This window comes from Amblyomma mixtum, chromosome 7, assembly GCF_055824585.1.
Source record: "Amblyomma mixtum isolate Tamu chromosome 7, ASM5582458v1, whole genome shotgun sequence".
Classification (NCBI taxonomy): domain Eukaryota; kingdom Metazoa; phylum Arthropoda; class Arachnida; order Ixodida; family Ixodidae; genus Amblyomma; species Amblyomma mixtum.
In genome coordinates, this window is record NC_143018.1 from 115,263,519 (window position 1) to 115,279,047 (window position 15,529).

A 15,529-nucleotide genomic window follows, 5' to 3' on the forward strand; every position below is an offset into this window, starting at 1 on the left:
TACGCGTGCTTGTACGTTTTTCCCGTAACTTACGGATTTGTCACTTGCCAGGATCAGTTGGCGACAAATGTATGAAGGGTCCTGCCCCTAAATCTCTTTAGCCATCGCTACATGCTGGAAGAAAAGCAAATAAAGTCAAAGGGTTCTGCAAGAACTACTACAGATGAAGAGCGTGCGAGTCGTTTCTCCTGCGAGCGTTGTGAAGTTTAAGGGCTTATTCGCTAGTTGGTAACAAACAGCTATATAGTGCGTCCATGCGTTGTCTTTTTATTGTTTTATGTACAAATAAATCCTAATTATGGTCTATCATTATGGCTTGAGGACTTCTTCACGAGTTTTCATTTCGCTGAAAAATATCGCTTCCATTCTGTCTCCATCAGTGTGTTGGTGTTCCCAGTGGCTTTCTAGTGTTGTGTTCACTCCGCCTTTGTGGTATTTGTCTTTGTTTTGTTTTTATGGTTACGTTTTAGTTCTGAAACTGCATGCTTTTGCCACGAGCGTTTGACTCTTATTTTGATATGATCGCTTTCTTGTGCAAGTACATCCCGACTGTAGCGGTACGGCCTCAGCTTCCTGTGTGTCTGGTATTCTCGCATGTGCGCGTACTTATCACGTGGTTTCCTTTGATCACTGTGGTGTTTCGCAGGACGATACATCGATGAAGACTAGTGCGTGGCCCCAGGCCCACGCCCAAAGGAAAGCCTCGTTTATTGCAACCTGACAAGTATATATACAGACACTGAGTACGTCACGCATGCGCCGAGCATCACAAGAGTACACGTGCACTTGCTACGATAGATACTATCACACGAGGATCGATAACGCCACATCTTCCCTTTCCCTTTGAGAAAACTAAAGCAGCAACTTGCGAAACAAAATACAACAACGATTCAATGGTTCTATGATCGGCATTCACAAACACCGTACCGTTCCGGCTTTCTTACTATTCGACCAAAGCGTGTGACATGTTCACCCTGTACCGCAGGCGAAGAGGTTTCTGGCGGCGGCTGCAACGGATCACTTGAGAGAGCTTCCGTTCCGTTCTCCTCCGGACCGTCTGGGACAGTTTGTGCAATAGAAACAGAGTTTCCGTTCTCCTCTGTACCGTCTAGGCTGGACAGAAATTCATACTCCCTGTCCATGGAATCCGAGACTCTGTTTGGCGCCTGCTTGATTAGCGCTCGCCGGTTTCGTTCAATCTGGCCCCCGCTCTCCAAAAGCACAATATACGAGCGTGGCCGCTTTGCGCGCTGAAGCACCACACCTTCCCGCCTGTAGTCCTTGACCCAAACAGAATCACCTGGCACCAACGGTAACATATGTCGGGCAGCATGCCGGCGATCATAATTTTGCCGCTGAGTCTCCCTGAAAGGTGCGTCTTTTGCCCGTGCTTCTGAGAGATTGGGGGTCTTGGGTGCCAGCTTCTTTGGGTGGAGAGGCAAGGTAGTGCGAAGGTGCCGCCCCATGAGTAGCTCTGCTGGCGTTTTTCCTAGGGATCCCGGCGTGTCCCTGTATGCTAACAAAGCCAGATGTAGGTCACTAGATTTTAGCAACAGCTCTTTCACAGTTTTTACCATTCTTTCTGCCTCCCCATTTGCCTGCTGGTACCTAGGGCTACACGTCACACGTTTGAATCCGTAACAGTTCGCGAACTGGCTGAACTCCTGGCTGACAAATTGAGCACCGTTATCGGTTACCAGCGTTTCCGGTATACCGTGGGTAAAAAACACCTTCTTGAGATGATAAATAACTTCTGTGCTGTTAAGAGAGGTCAGTGGACACAATTCTGGAAATCGAGATAAGTAATCAACTATGACCAAGTAGTTACAGCCTCTCACATGGCAGATATCAGCGGCATCCTTTGCCATGGCCGAAAAGGTGTCTCAGTCCGGATCATTGGCTCGCACGGCTGGAAGCGAAATTGGGAACACGTGCGGCAGTCGGCAATGAATACCGCAAGCTGAGCGCTTAAACCTGGCCACCACACGGACTCCCTTGCCCTTGCTCTACACCTTACAACACCCTGGTGGCCCTCATGAAGCAGTTTTAACATTCTGCTTCTAAGGCAGTGTGGCACTACAATGCGAGTGACGTGCATGAGGACACCTTTACATATGCTCAGAACGGCGCGATCCTGCCAATAGGGCCTCAAAACGGCCGATAACGAATGTAGACTAGGCCACCCCTCACGGACGTAGCGGCACAACGTACGACAAGTCTCGTCCTTCGCCTGTTCTTCGGCTACTAGCCCGAAGTGCTGCGACTCGCTCAGCTCAGATTACACGCCGGCAACGTAACAGTTGACTTCTTGGACCGAAAGAAAGTTCTTCGTCTTTTGGCCTGCCACTGGTGCTCTGGAGAGTGCATCAGCTATTTCGAGATTTTTGCCCGGGACATACTGCACCTCAAAGCTGAACCGCATTAGCCGCATTCTGAACCTTTGAATGCGAGGCGGAACCAGGTCAAGTGGAGTCTTTCCTAGCAAAGTAACGAACGGTTTGTGGTCTGTTTCTACAGTAATGTGCAGTCCACGCACATAGCTTTCGAGACGTTCTGCGGCCCATGTTATAGCTAAAGTCTCCTTCTCAATTTGCGCATAGCGCATCTCAGTTGGTGTCAATGACCTTGAGACGAAAACAACTGGCCGCTTTTCTTTATTCGGTTGTACTTGCAGTAAAACTGCTCCTAGGCCGTACGAGGAAGCATCTGCAGAAATAATCGTTGGACGTTGTGCATCAAACTTAGCCATACACCTATCTGAGCAGATAGCACTCTTCACGCTATCAAAAGCTATCTGCTGAGGCGCTACCCAGACCCACTCAGTGTTCTTTTGCAACAGTTGAGGCAAAGACGTCGTTCGCTCAGCCAAGTCTGGAATGAATCGTGAACAATGATTAGCAAGACCTAAAAACCTGCGCATTTCTGCAGCGTTCGATGGCGGCTTTAGATCTGCAATTGCGCGAACCTTCGCTGGGTCCGGGCGTATGCCCTCTTGGCTCACGCGGCAGCCAAGAAAACAAAGCTCTTTTACACTGAACTGACACTTTTCTTTGTTTAGGGTCTGTAAGGAGATAGCGCCACCCAGCGGCGTTCGTGAGGAGAAGAAGACAAAGCACGAGGAGCGCGTGCGGAGGGCTACGCCGGGAGAGGTCGATTACGTGGGAGAAAAGAGAAGAGCGCGGTGGACGACGGACGTGGACGAGTTCTGCTGGCTCCCCGAGTTCCGGGCTTGAGCCTCAGCCGCAGACGTCCGGGCCACCAGACCTGGACATCCATCGTCGAGACCTCAACCACCAGGCCCAGGCGCCACTCTTCTCCGTCCATCCGTCAGCTGCTCCACACAGGCCGCTTCTGGCGCCTACGTGACTTTTCCGGGATACCAGACCTGGGAACCGTGCTGGGAGCCCACAGACGCCGACGCTGCGGTAGCGTTGCATCGACATTGGATTACCCAGAGACTCCCTGACTGACCGACACCCAGCCAGTCCTCCCCGCTCGTTGCTCGAATAAGACAAGTAGTGTGACTTTCCTCTTTGACTTTCTTTTTTCTGCATTTTTCGTAAGCACTTTGTTCTGTTCCCCCGTGTATTTTTCCCGTGTGTTGCTGCCTTGCTCTCTTGTTCCTTTCCTTTTTTCTCGCTCATATTGAAATTGGTTTCCTTTCCGATAAAAGCCGCCTCGTTTATTGTTTGTACTTTTGTGTTTGTTTAAAATAAGACCTGCATTCTCACAGATCCTCACAAATTTGGCGTCCACTACGACAGGACGAGGTCGGTTTTTATTTATTTGCCTGTTGTGTTAATTTAGGAACAATATGAGCGCTTCAGATTTGGTTGCTTTAGGCGAGCGCATGGGCTTGTGCGGCGCGGAGTTACGAGCGTGGGTGGAGGACGAGCTTCGTAAGGCACGGGAAGAGAGAGCCGCTGAGCGTGAAGCTGCGAAGCAGAAGCTGGAGTTAGAGGCACGGAATTTGGAGTTAGAGGCACGGAATTTGGAGACGGGGCGTGAAGCTGCGAGGGAACGTTTGGAGTTAGAGGCGCAGAACTTGCAGCTACAAATAAGGCTCAAGGAGGATGGCGCAAATCCTCCGAGTGACCGTGGAGAGCGTAGCGTCTCATCGACCATCTCCATTAACCCGCACAGCCTCATACCACAGTTCAATGAGGCGCGGGATGACCTCGATGCCTACTTAAAGAGGTTTGAGCATGTGGCCACGGGGCAGGGCTGGCCAAAAGAAAAGTGGGCAACGGCGTTGAGCTTGTGCCTTGGCGGCGAAGCACTTAGGGTCTTCGGTCGGCTCTCGCCTGAGGATTCCGTGGATTATGACAAAGCGAAGCTTGCTTTGCTTCAGAGGTTTAGGTTCACCGCGGAAGGGTACCGAGAGAAGTTTCGCCAGAGCAAGCCCCAGGATGGAGAAACGGCCTCGCAATATGCTGCCAGGTTGTTTAGTTTCTTTGACCGTTGGGTCGAGATGCGGGGAGAAGGCCGCACTTTTGAGGTGGTTCGCGAGATGGTCGTGAGCGAGCAATTTCTGAACAACTGTCATTCTCGTTTAGCCCTGTTCTTACGTGAGCGGGAGGGTAAGACAGTTTCCAAGCTGGCGGAGGCTGCCGATCATTTTCTCGAAGCACAGCGGCAAAATAACTTGTTGTTCTTTAAAGAGGAGGGGGAGCACACGATAGTTAAAGCCAAGGACGAGGTTTCATGTTCACAATCCCGCCTTCGGTGTTTTCTTTGTGACAAGACTGGGCACAAGGCGTCGGATTGTCGGAAAAAGCCGAAGCAATTGTATTGCACCTGGTGCCGCGAGGTAGGACATGATGCCCAGTCATGCAAAGCTAAGAGACCAGGAGATCGTGAGGAGTCCTCCTGTTGCATGACACCTCGATATTCACATCCCGATAACCCTGCAGAGGTAACGCGCGTAGAGGGCCGGTTGGGGGAGATGGTCTGTCCTTCCAACCCGGTGGAAACTGCTATGCCCGTGGGGCACGGTGAGGAGTTCGGCCAGCCTGGTTCGGTATTACGGGATACGGGCAGCACCGGTATTGTTGTGCGTGAGTCTCTTGTACCGCCAGCGGCACTAACAGGGAAAAAGGCTACATTATTCTTGGCCAATGGGACCCGTGTAGAAGTTCCGGAAGCGGAGGTGGTGATTTCTTCTCCATACTTCTCGGGTAAGGCCATCGCGCGCTGCTTGTCTACACCCTTGTACGACATTATAATAGGCAATGTCCCCGGGGCTAAACCTCCATTCTCTGTCGACCCGCCAGTTCTAACTGATCAGGCAGTTTCCCTTGCCATGACGAGTTCGGTCGATGTTCCTTCCCTCACGATGACAGCAAAGGTTTCAGAGAGTAGTAAAAGCCCCACTCTGAACATACTCCACTTGTCACGGCCGGAGTTTCGCCACAAACAGGAAGAAGACCCGACCTTAGAGGTGTGTCGCAGGAAGTTGGGGCAAATATTTCGTGGCAAGGGACAGACCGCCCACTCTTTTGACACAGATGACGGTGTTCTTTTCCGAACATACCAAGTGTGTCCCGGCCAAGTCGTTGAGCAAGCGGTGGTACCGAAGGGCTTACGCACGCAAGTCCTTAAGCTGGCGCATAAGAGTGCATTATCCGGCCATCAAGGAATACGGAAAACAATAGCAAGGGTGCTCAGTGAGTTTTATTGGCCCGGTGTACAGGCTGACATTAAGAGTTATGTCAGATCGTGTGCGAAGTGCCAACCGACTGTGTCAAAGGAAAGGGAGAACAAAGTAAATGACGCCGTTGTTCCATCGGTGCCGGCGGACAACGGCCGGCACAGAGTGTATAACATCGTAGGACGGGGATATTTAAAACCATGGTGGAGACCGAGGTCGGTCTGGAGAAACCGGTTTCACAAAGGAAAACGGAAGTACTAGTTGAAAGAGTTCTCGCGACGGTGAAGTGGTTTGATGTGAAGAATGGAATACGGAAGAATGTAGCCCACACCCGTTCTTGTTGGCATTGTCTGTGTTTGTTCATGTTTGTTTTTGAGTGTCGGCTATCTACTTTTGTTCCCTTCCGTGTTTCTTCGCCCTCTATGGACGCTTTACGTTGACATTTCATATACTCTCTGTGCTGTGTGTGCGAATGTCTGTGGACGCTTCGAGCATTGACGATCATCGTATTATGTGTGGCGTGTAGTGTGCGCGCTGTGGTGCGGTGTTCTGTGTTGCGATCGTCGAACGCGTCAGGTGTCGCTCTCCTGAAGTTGAGTTCTTTCCCTTGGAAAAAACTTCCGAAGAGGGGGCCTTCTGTAAGGAGATAGCGCCACCCAGCGGCGTTCGTGAGGAGAAGACAAAGCACGAGGAGCGCGTGCGGAGGGGTACGCCGGGAGAGGTCGAAGAGGATTACGTGGGAGAGAAGAGAAGAGCGCGGTGGACGACGGACGTGGACGAGTTCTGCTGGCTCCCCGAGTTCCGGGCTTGGGCCTCAGCCGCAGACGTCCGGGCCACCAGACCTGGACATCCATCGTCGAGACCTCAACCACCAGGCCCAGGCGCCACTCTTCTCCGTCCATCCGTCAGCTGCTCCACACAGGCCGCTTCTGGCGCCTACGTGACTTTTCCGGGATGCCAGACCTGGTTACCGTGCTGGGAGCCCACAGACGCCGACGCTGCGGTAGCGTTGCATCGACATTGGAACACCCAGAGACTCCCTGACTGCCCGACACCCAGCCAGTCCTCCCCGCTCGTTGCTCGAATAAGACAAGTAGTGTGACTTTCCTCTTTGACTTTCTTTTTTCTGCATTTTTCGTAAGCACTTTGTTCTGTTCCCCCGTGTGTTTTTCCCGTGTGTTGCTGCCTTGCTCTCTTGTTCCTTTCCTTTTTTCTCGCTCATATTGAAATTGGTTTCCTTTCCGATAAAAGCCGCCTCGTTTATTGTTTCTACTTTTGTGTTTGTTTAAAATAAGACCTGCAATCTCACAGATCCTCACAGGGTCACACCGTTTTCGGTCAAGCGTTCCAAGGTACGAAACAACCGTTCGTCGTGTTCCTTCTGAGTAGAGCCAAAGACAAGGACATCGTCCATTAAGTTCACGACGCCCGGAATTCCCTCAAGAATCCTGCACATTTGGTTTTGGAAATACTCCGGAGCCGAAGTTATGCCAAATGGTAGCCGCTCAAAGCAATAACGGCCAAACGGAGTAATGACGGTTGTGAGCGGCTGCAATTCTTTTGCTAACCTCACTTGATGGAAACCAGAGTTTGCGTCGAGTTTGGAAAACTTGACGGCACCGCTGAGCAACCCGAGTGTCTCATCGACAGTTGGAAGCACAAACCGTTCGCGTTGCACTGATTTGTTCAGTTGAGTAAGGTCAACGCATATTCGCACTTGTCCTGACGGCTTCAAGACGGGCACTATGCCAGCACACCACTCCGTAGGCCCTTGAACTTTGCGAATGACCCCATTATTTTCCATCTCTTCCAGCTCTTGTTTTACGCCGTCTCGCAGCGGGATGGGTATGCGACGAGCAGTGTGAATGGCATAGGGCACGGCATCTGGTTTAAGACGAATACAGTATTCGCCTTTCATGGTCCCCAGACCGCGGAACAAGGAACCAAACCGCGTCTGCACTACCTGATGAACTGATGCTTCGTCCACAAATTTAACTATTCCCAGGGCTTCTATTGCGGGTAAGCCAAGAATCGCATTGCTCACCGAATCGACAACGAACACATCCTGTCTAACCGAAGCACGCTTCCACAGAATGTCGGCAGTAAACTTTCCCTTCAAGTTCAACTTGTCACCGCCTGGTCCCATCAGAATAACATCAGTAGGCTGTAGTACCTTCGGCAGCGCTGGAAACGACCCTGGGACAACATTTACCTCAGCTCCCGTGTCAACTTTCGCCGAAACAACTGCACCATTAATACCAATCTGAACAAAGCGAGCCTTTGCAGATGACACAGCCAAATCTCCCACGGAAAATGTCACACAGTTCATGTTCGGTTGCTCACCCCGAGGACTGCAGATGCCTACCTCTGAAAGCCATGCTTCGGGTTCCGTGGTCCTGTGTGCCCTTGAGCAGACAGCTCCCAAATGTCCCCGGCGCTGGCACACGTAGCACAGTGCTCCTCTGGCAGGGCACGACGACCTCGAATGAGGGCCCCTACCGCGAGCGGTACACGTCTGGTGATCTGGACGTCTCTGGTTCGATGTCCGCCTATGAACAGTGTCGACTTCAGCCCTCGTCAGGAACTCATGCTCTTCGCGGTCCACAACGCTCCGAAGATCCTGCTGCTGTCGCTGCAAAGCTTCTTTCAGGCGTGCCTTGGTGAGAGCACTTTTTAGAGTCAGCGCCGCATCCATTTGAAGAGCTTCCGACAACTTTGCGTCCCGTAGTCCAACTACAAACCGGTCGAGAATCATCCGCTCTTTCATCTCCCCGTAGTCGCATCTATAGGCCAGCGTATGTAACTCTGTAACATACTGATCTACAGACTCGCCTGGTTCTTGGTGGCGGCGATGGAAGCACGCACTTTCGTAGACTAAGTTCCTTGTGGCGACAAAATGGGTGTCGAACTGTGTCTTCACCACGTCGTATTTCTTCGAGTCTTCCTCGGACAAGTTGAAAGTCTTGAAAATGTTGCGTGCCTGTCGTCCCATCGTGTACAGCAACGTACGCACCTGAGCCTCTTGAGTTCGCTCATTAAGTCCTGAGGCGAATCGGTAGTCATCGAATTCTTGTATCCACCCAGGCCACTCGGACGTCTTGTCGAAGTTGAAGCTCTCTGGCGGCTGCACCAAAAAAGGCTGAGACGAAACCTTCGTTTCTTCCATTTTCTGGGCTGTTATCCGGCTGGTATACGATGCTGCTGGCGGCCGGCCACAGGCGGTAACCTTACGTCTGCCGTGGGTCCCGTATAACCTGGACAACCACTTCTGACACCATGTGGTGTTTCGCAGGACGACACATCGATGAAGACTAGTGCGTGGCCCCCAGGCCCACGCCCAAAGGAAAGCCTCGTTTATTGCAACCTGACAAGTATATATACAGACACTGAGTACGTCACGCATGCGCCGAGCATCACAAGAGTACACGTGCACTTGCTACGATAGATAATATCACACGAGGATCGATAACGCCACAACCACGTCATTTTTCTTGCTGTTGGCGGATGAGCGGTCGGATTTTGCGTTCCCGCGTTTTTTTTCAAGTGATGTTCTTACCTTGTACAGGTTCCGGTCTGTTTGCTCCAATAAAGCAGACATTATTTTCAACACTGCTCCTATCTTCTGTTTCTTCGTCGCTCTTTTTTTGGGGCGGCGTACTGTTTGTGGATGAATTACCGACTAGCGCAGAAGAAGATATTGATGCATCTTGCGATAATACAATCGTTCTTTCACGCTATGGAGGCAGCGATGAGGAGCCTTATTGGCGATGACCAGGTAAAGAAACTCGCGGAACGCCTAAGAAGTGGCGCTCCGTTGTAGCCGAGTGGGTTCTGCGTTCTGCTGTTGACTGGTCACGGGTTACATCGAGGACGCATCGACCGTACATCGATGGAGGTGAAGTAAAAAAGCGCTCGTTTTCTGAGCGATGTCTGCGCACGTAATTAATCACAGGGGGTCTAATTGTATCCGCCACCACTGCTACGCGTCTCTCAAAGCCACTGAGTCTCTCCGGGACGATAAACGCCACAATTTACAATCATACAAAAAAACTCTTTAAACCACGTATATGAACGCAAATCCTGCCATGCCAAATTGCCTTCTATGCTGCTTTAATTTTCTACGTACTTTATTTTTTTTTAGTCGCCTATATAGTGGTGCATGACCATGAAAACTACCATGAAATCAGGTTTCAGCTTCAAGGCTTTGATCGAGCCTGTAAGGTTAGATCACTTCATCTACGATAATAGCTTCCAAAGGCCAAGCAGACTACAAAAAAATCTTTCCTGCTGCTTCATTCTGTCACTCAAGCTCACGTCGTACCAGCGCGATTGGCTACGCTGGTTCAACGGCTGCACGGGCAGCCGGTGAATAAATGACATGTTGACTGTCGTGCCGTGAATACCCTAGCTTTCACCTGGTAATTACTTGCGCAATAGTGCGGACGGAAATGAAAATTCTGCATCAACGATATCATCATACAAAATGGCACAGTCCACATTTTCAAGTAAATATCCAGCATTTGCTTAGTACGACCGAAATATAATATTGGAAAAGTTGTGAGAATCTACACATCTAGTTATAAGCTGTCTTGGTCGTGGTAAGAACTGAAAACTTCAACAATGGTCAGTAGTTTCATCTTACCAGCATTGGCGCAGGAGTTCATATCACGCCTATACAAAACGTCATTGTTCTAGACTGTTAAGCTAATCTACAAGATGCATGTATAATGTTTTTGATAATGAACGATTCGAGCAAAATTATATAAACGTAACTGTCTTGCTTTTCAGAACAATAATGAAGTGACCGCCTATTACTAGTTGGTCCTTCAAGACATGAGAGGCGCCAGGATAGTTTTCACAGGAGACCTTAATTGGCACGCAAACAAGTTTGGAGGGCGATTACTACGCCTACTATGACCTCAGCCTTGAGTTGAATAAAAACGGCTTCCGTGATTTCAGAACTTTGGTGCGGTATCATTGAGCTCTTTATGCTTACGCTGCTTTAAATAAGAGTGGCGCAGCAACCTCGAGGGCGCTGTCTTTTGGTAATGGTCCTGTTGTGTAGCCAGGAAGGCAGGGGAGCCCACCTGACTTTATCCAAGTCTCTGTTGCAGCAGTGAGATCGTGTTGCAGAGAGGAAGGCAAGAAAATCCTCAAAAGGAAGAGGAAAGGAGGTTGCGAAACGAGTGCGACACCATGGGCGCATCATTCTCTTCTTATCTCCAAAATAAATCAAATAGCCCGCAAGAATGTTCTGCTAAGTCAGAAGACTGTTGCCATAAATGTACACGTGCACTAGGCAGTACTAGCTGAAAGAAATAAACGTCACAGATTACACGCAGCGCACGCGAGTCTGTGCCTTTAGCATCAAGATTTCGCTATCTGATTGCCTCGTGAACTTTCGGTGTGTATTTTTTTTTCCTTTTCGGCTGTCAACGCTTTGCGTAGTTGGACCTTGCAATAGTGACAGCAACCATGTGTAGGCAGTTACCGATACCTAACCCTTCGCTCTGCCATGCACGCTGCCTTGTCGGACCCCAAAACAGGAATGCTGCTGCGGCTGAGCCCCGGACACATCCTCGGCGCCAAATGAAGACCAACCCGGTGAACCAAGCAAACTTTGCATCCTTACGCGTGCTCGTTGTGTGATCTGATTCCTGAATGCACTGTCTTGCTGCCTTGCGGCCATGCCCTTTGCGAAGCATGCAAGAAGGGAAGTCTCCAAGATAGCGTCGGCGGCGTCTGTCCTCTGGACCAGGAACGCTTCGACGAAAACGTGTGCCCGAAAATCTTCTCCCGCCGAATGAAGTCGCGAAGCTCAAGATGTGTGTGCTGCACCTAATTATTTCTTTCCTTATGATTAAACGTTTCATTTACGAAGCATGTATTCGTACGTGCATGAGCGTGAAGGTGTGTTTGTGCGCGCACGTAAATTCTTTTACCCTAATGTGCACGATGCCTGCAGCCGTAACGTAGAATAACTCTGAAGCCTTTTCTAAATTTTTCGGCTTTCACGTCGGTTAATTAGGCGCTGGTCGAGGTTCGAGCTTCGGTAAATAGCGCCGTAGTCGCATATAGGTGCCTTGAACCCACGTTATACCGGCGCAATGTTGGCGAACAGGTCCGCTGTGAAAGGCAGTGCGCACGTTTTATTCACTTATCGACACCTACTCCGTGGAGAGCGCCGTAAAAGTAGGCGGTAGGATGGTTTGACAGAATATCGGGAAGCTATCTCAGGAGTCAAAAGATCTGATTAAGAAAAGGCAAAGAATAAGGACGTCTAACTCCATAGACACAATAGAACTAGTAGACTGTCAAGGTTAATAAATAAGTGCAAGGTAGCTGACATCACGAAGTTTAACATGAAGAAAATCGAGTTTGCTCTAAAGAGGGAATGTAGCCTAAAAGCAGTGAAGAGAAAACTAGGCATAGGTAAAAACCAGGCGTATGCGCTAAGAGAAAAAGAGGGCAATGTCATTAGCAATATGAATAACATAGTTAAAGTAGCCGAAGAGTTTTACACAAATCTATACAGTACCGATTGAAATCAGAATGTTACTGAGAGAGACAATAGAGCAGAGCAATGGGCCATCCGGCCAATAACGAAGGAGGAAGTAAAGAAAAGCCTTAGGAGCAATGCAAAAGGGGAAAGCACCTGGTGAGGATCAGATAACAGCCGATTTGTTGAAGGATGAAGGAGAGATTGTGCTCGAAGAACTATCCACCTTGTATACGCAATGCCTTGTGACCTCGAGCGTACCTAGTCCTAGCACAAACGCTAACATTCTCTTCATGTTATGTAAAACTGTGCGATCAAAATGCGCTCTTTTTGCCGTACACCTTGCTTTATTAAATAAAATACGCAGAGTGGTACATGAGCGGAGAGAAGAGCGTACGAGCTAAGTCTTGGTACAACCATTTTCTCGATACTGAAAACCGGAAATCGTGGTAGAAAAAAACAAGTAGGAAACGAACAGAGAAGTACAACCGCATGCATTAAGCCCGACAAAAAGGGGCTTTCAGAAACATTTGAAGACGCAGTAACATTCGGTAAAACATAAGCTCACTTGACTTGCAAGAATGCATGCCCTATTGGACGTATAACGTCGCGGAAAAAGATGAAACGTAAAACTACCTATCTGACATGCAGGTAATTAAACGAAGGCCATCATCGTTTGCAGACCATAACAGGTAATCAGATAAGAAAGATATAAAACATGATCTCACACAGAAGTAGCGAAACTTTTTGAAAAGCTGGATATAAAATACTATAGAGTTAATATTCTCGAGTACATAAGGAATTTTAGTGGGGAGAGACAGATTTCAGGCGGTCGCCGTGCCCATAATCGATATACCATAAGGGACACGTGTCTGAGAATAGTGCAGAAGAGTTTGCACGCGGTCTTTTCCAGTAATGTGCCCTCTTATTAAGGACCCTCGAAGAGACGCCAATGCGCCTGAGTGGCCTAGGTGTACACGCCACACCAGCGTATTGAGCAATAAAACATGATATATGAGATATGAAAATGGAAACAAGCACGATGAGTGGGTAATAACAAAAAACACGTGGATGGGCGAAAAGAGGAAACAGGGTAAAGGAGTAAAACATAGCCTGAAATAGTTAGACAGGCACGGCGAAAAAAAAATCGGCAAAAGCGAAATAGACGGCGTACTGACATACTTAGTCACTAGTATTAATATCGTGAAACGCTTCTGCGACCCCACTTTTTATATTGTGTTTAGACCTGAACAAAAGGTAATGTTTCCAAATGAATGTTTACAAGGAACCTTTTCTTACCGTGACCCTTACATTTTAATCGCTTACAAAGGGGTGCTAAGTGGCCTCCAGGATTATTCTCTATTTGCAGCCTGTGTTGACATGCCCCTTCATTAATCATATACCAGCCAGTCCAATGTAGAACCTGTCGGAAGTGAGGGGAACTTTCTGCGCAACTTCTGAAACACACTTGTGAACTTCTTATCGCTCATCTGGGTACATTGCGGTCTATTCTTTTTTACATTACTCGTCAAACGGGCACATACTTCGAAGTTTACACAGCGGAGAGAAAACAATCTTGACCGCTTGAAGGCTTGCCACTTTTTTGATGTTACGTGAAACGCGATGAATGTAGGGCATAAGCTCCACCGCTCCTTTCTTGGCAATCTCTTTCGGCTCGCTAGCGGAACGGAAGCGCTGCAATTGCTGATTGTATTTTTTTTTCTTTTTCATCATCATAAGAAATTTTCCAGGGCGTTCTGGCACTGTCTTTACCTTTCGCTCATACACCCGCTTTATGTTGTTTTCTTCCATTTTTACATGTCATATAATGTTTTAGTCCACCATCGTCTCCTTTACTCCGGTTGAACGTCGTTTGTAATTCGGCCATCCACGTAGGCTATCACATTTTATTCTCTCACCTTCGCCTTTGCTGTCGATTCTGATCAATTTTTATGGCGCTAGATCATCTGTGGCTGAAGAGCCCAATGGCACAAAGTTGCTTTGTCTATTCAGGTTGGTGTCACAGACACATTTTCCGAACATTTCACGCCAGCCATCGTGGGTTGGCTTGTCGAGTATGTATCTGGCGTGCGCAGTGCAGTGGAGCGCTCTCGCATCAGTATAAATAAGCTGTCGGGAAGCTTCAAATAGAGCCCAGCATGTTATCGATTGCCTTCAGTACGATCCGCACCTGATGCAATCAGTTATACAAGCTTTGACGAATTCTATCGGCCCAGGTTCACGACATAGATAACCGATCGGATGCTTCCAGATTGAAATTAGAATGTATATAGGGAAAACAGAGCTATAACTAACAGGCTATAAAATCAGTGAGCCTTTAAAGCAGCGTCAAAGTGAGGGCAGACATGCAGAAAAAGTGATAACTACTTGGCTTTTTGGAGTCATCGCAAAAGACGCAAGTTGTTTCCGGATAAGAGCTGAAATCGACGCCTACCGCCACATATCTCTATCTACCATCTGCTTTGAAAAGCAATACCAGCACGGGCTGCGCGGCAAACCAGTGATCACGAACTTCATGCCGAAGTAACGTTAATGCGACTCGCTAGAAGAAACCACCAGGCTGGAGTTGAATCGATTTTAGTGCATAATTCTTCGTTCAGAAAATTTGCTTCCTTTGTTATTTAAGAAAAAGTGGCGGCTCCGGGCGACATGAACATAAACAAAATACTTGCGGCTTTCTTGCTTGCGCGAAAATCGAGCACAGAAGGAAGGCGCTCTTTGCGTATAAAAGAAGAGTTATTAGTGCGTCAAGTAGCGGCGCCGAAGTTACATCATCACCGTACCACAAAGCTGGCTTCACCGAAGGCACTCAATTTGCTTGAGATGCAGCATCTACCACCGACTACGATGGGTGAGAAGTGAAAGCAAAGACCATTTCTTTAATGAAGCTTGGCAAAGGGCGTAGATTGAGGCGCTCATCATTGACTGCAAGTAAGCACAGGTTCTTCAGTGCCGGTGCCAAGTGCAACACGTGTAGATCCGTCAGCGCCCTTCGCTCCTCAGCAACCTGCCCGTCACCCTGGTCGGGTGCCGGCCCAAAGCTACCGAATATGCACTCTTTCACCCATCACTGAGCAGCCATGCCAGTACCTGGGAGACGGTGGGGAGCCACATGGCTTCACTTAGATCCAACACGATGTCACGGGGTCGTACTTGTATACATCTGCCAAGTAGGTCTGCAGCACATCGCTGTACCCTCCGAAAATGTACAGCTCTTCGTTATACACGAAGGCTGAATGACCTCGCCGACACACAGGACGAACTCCTTGTACCTGTGGGCGTTCCCATGAAGAGGTGGTCGTCTCTACGTAGTATAAGGAGTTGTCTACGCGAGTGGCGTGGAAAGGGTCAGCTAGGCT

General features: G+C 49.0%; 1 protein-coding gene across 1 annotated transcript; it reads right to left on the minus strand.

The window, feature by feature from the left end:
- Window positions 1-899: 899 nt before the first annotated feature.
- Window positions 900-8,816, minus strand: LOC149337275 (uncharacterized). Its single transcript, XM_089554369.1, has 2 exons — window positions 8,016-8,816; window positions 900-1,664 (listed from the first exon to the last, which is right to left on the minus strand). Exons 1-2 carry the CDS (start codon window positions 8,814-8,816, stop codon window positions 900-902), a joined length of 1,566 nt encoding a protein of 521 aa, XP_089410495.1.
- Window positions 8,817-15,529: the final 6,713 nt, after the last annotated feature.

Bases quoted from the DNA above. Each gene is read 5' to 3' on its own strand.
- LOC149337275 (XM_089554369.1), bottom strand. From the start codon at position 8,816: ATGGAAGAAACGAAGGTTTCGTCTCAGCCTTTTTTGGTGCAGCCGCCA. The intron at 1,665-8,015 runs GTAGGCATCTGC...TTTGTCAGCCAG, and splicing joins CCGAAGCATGGCTTTCAGAG to GAGTTCAGCCAGTTCGCGAA.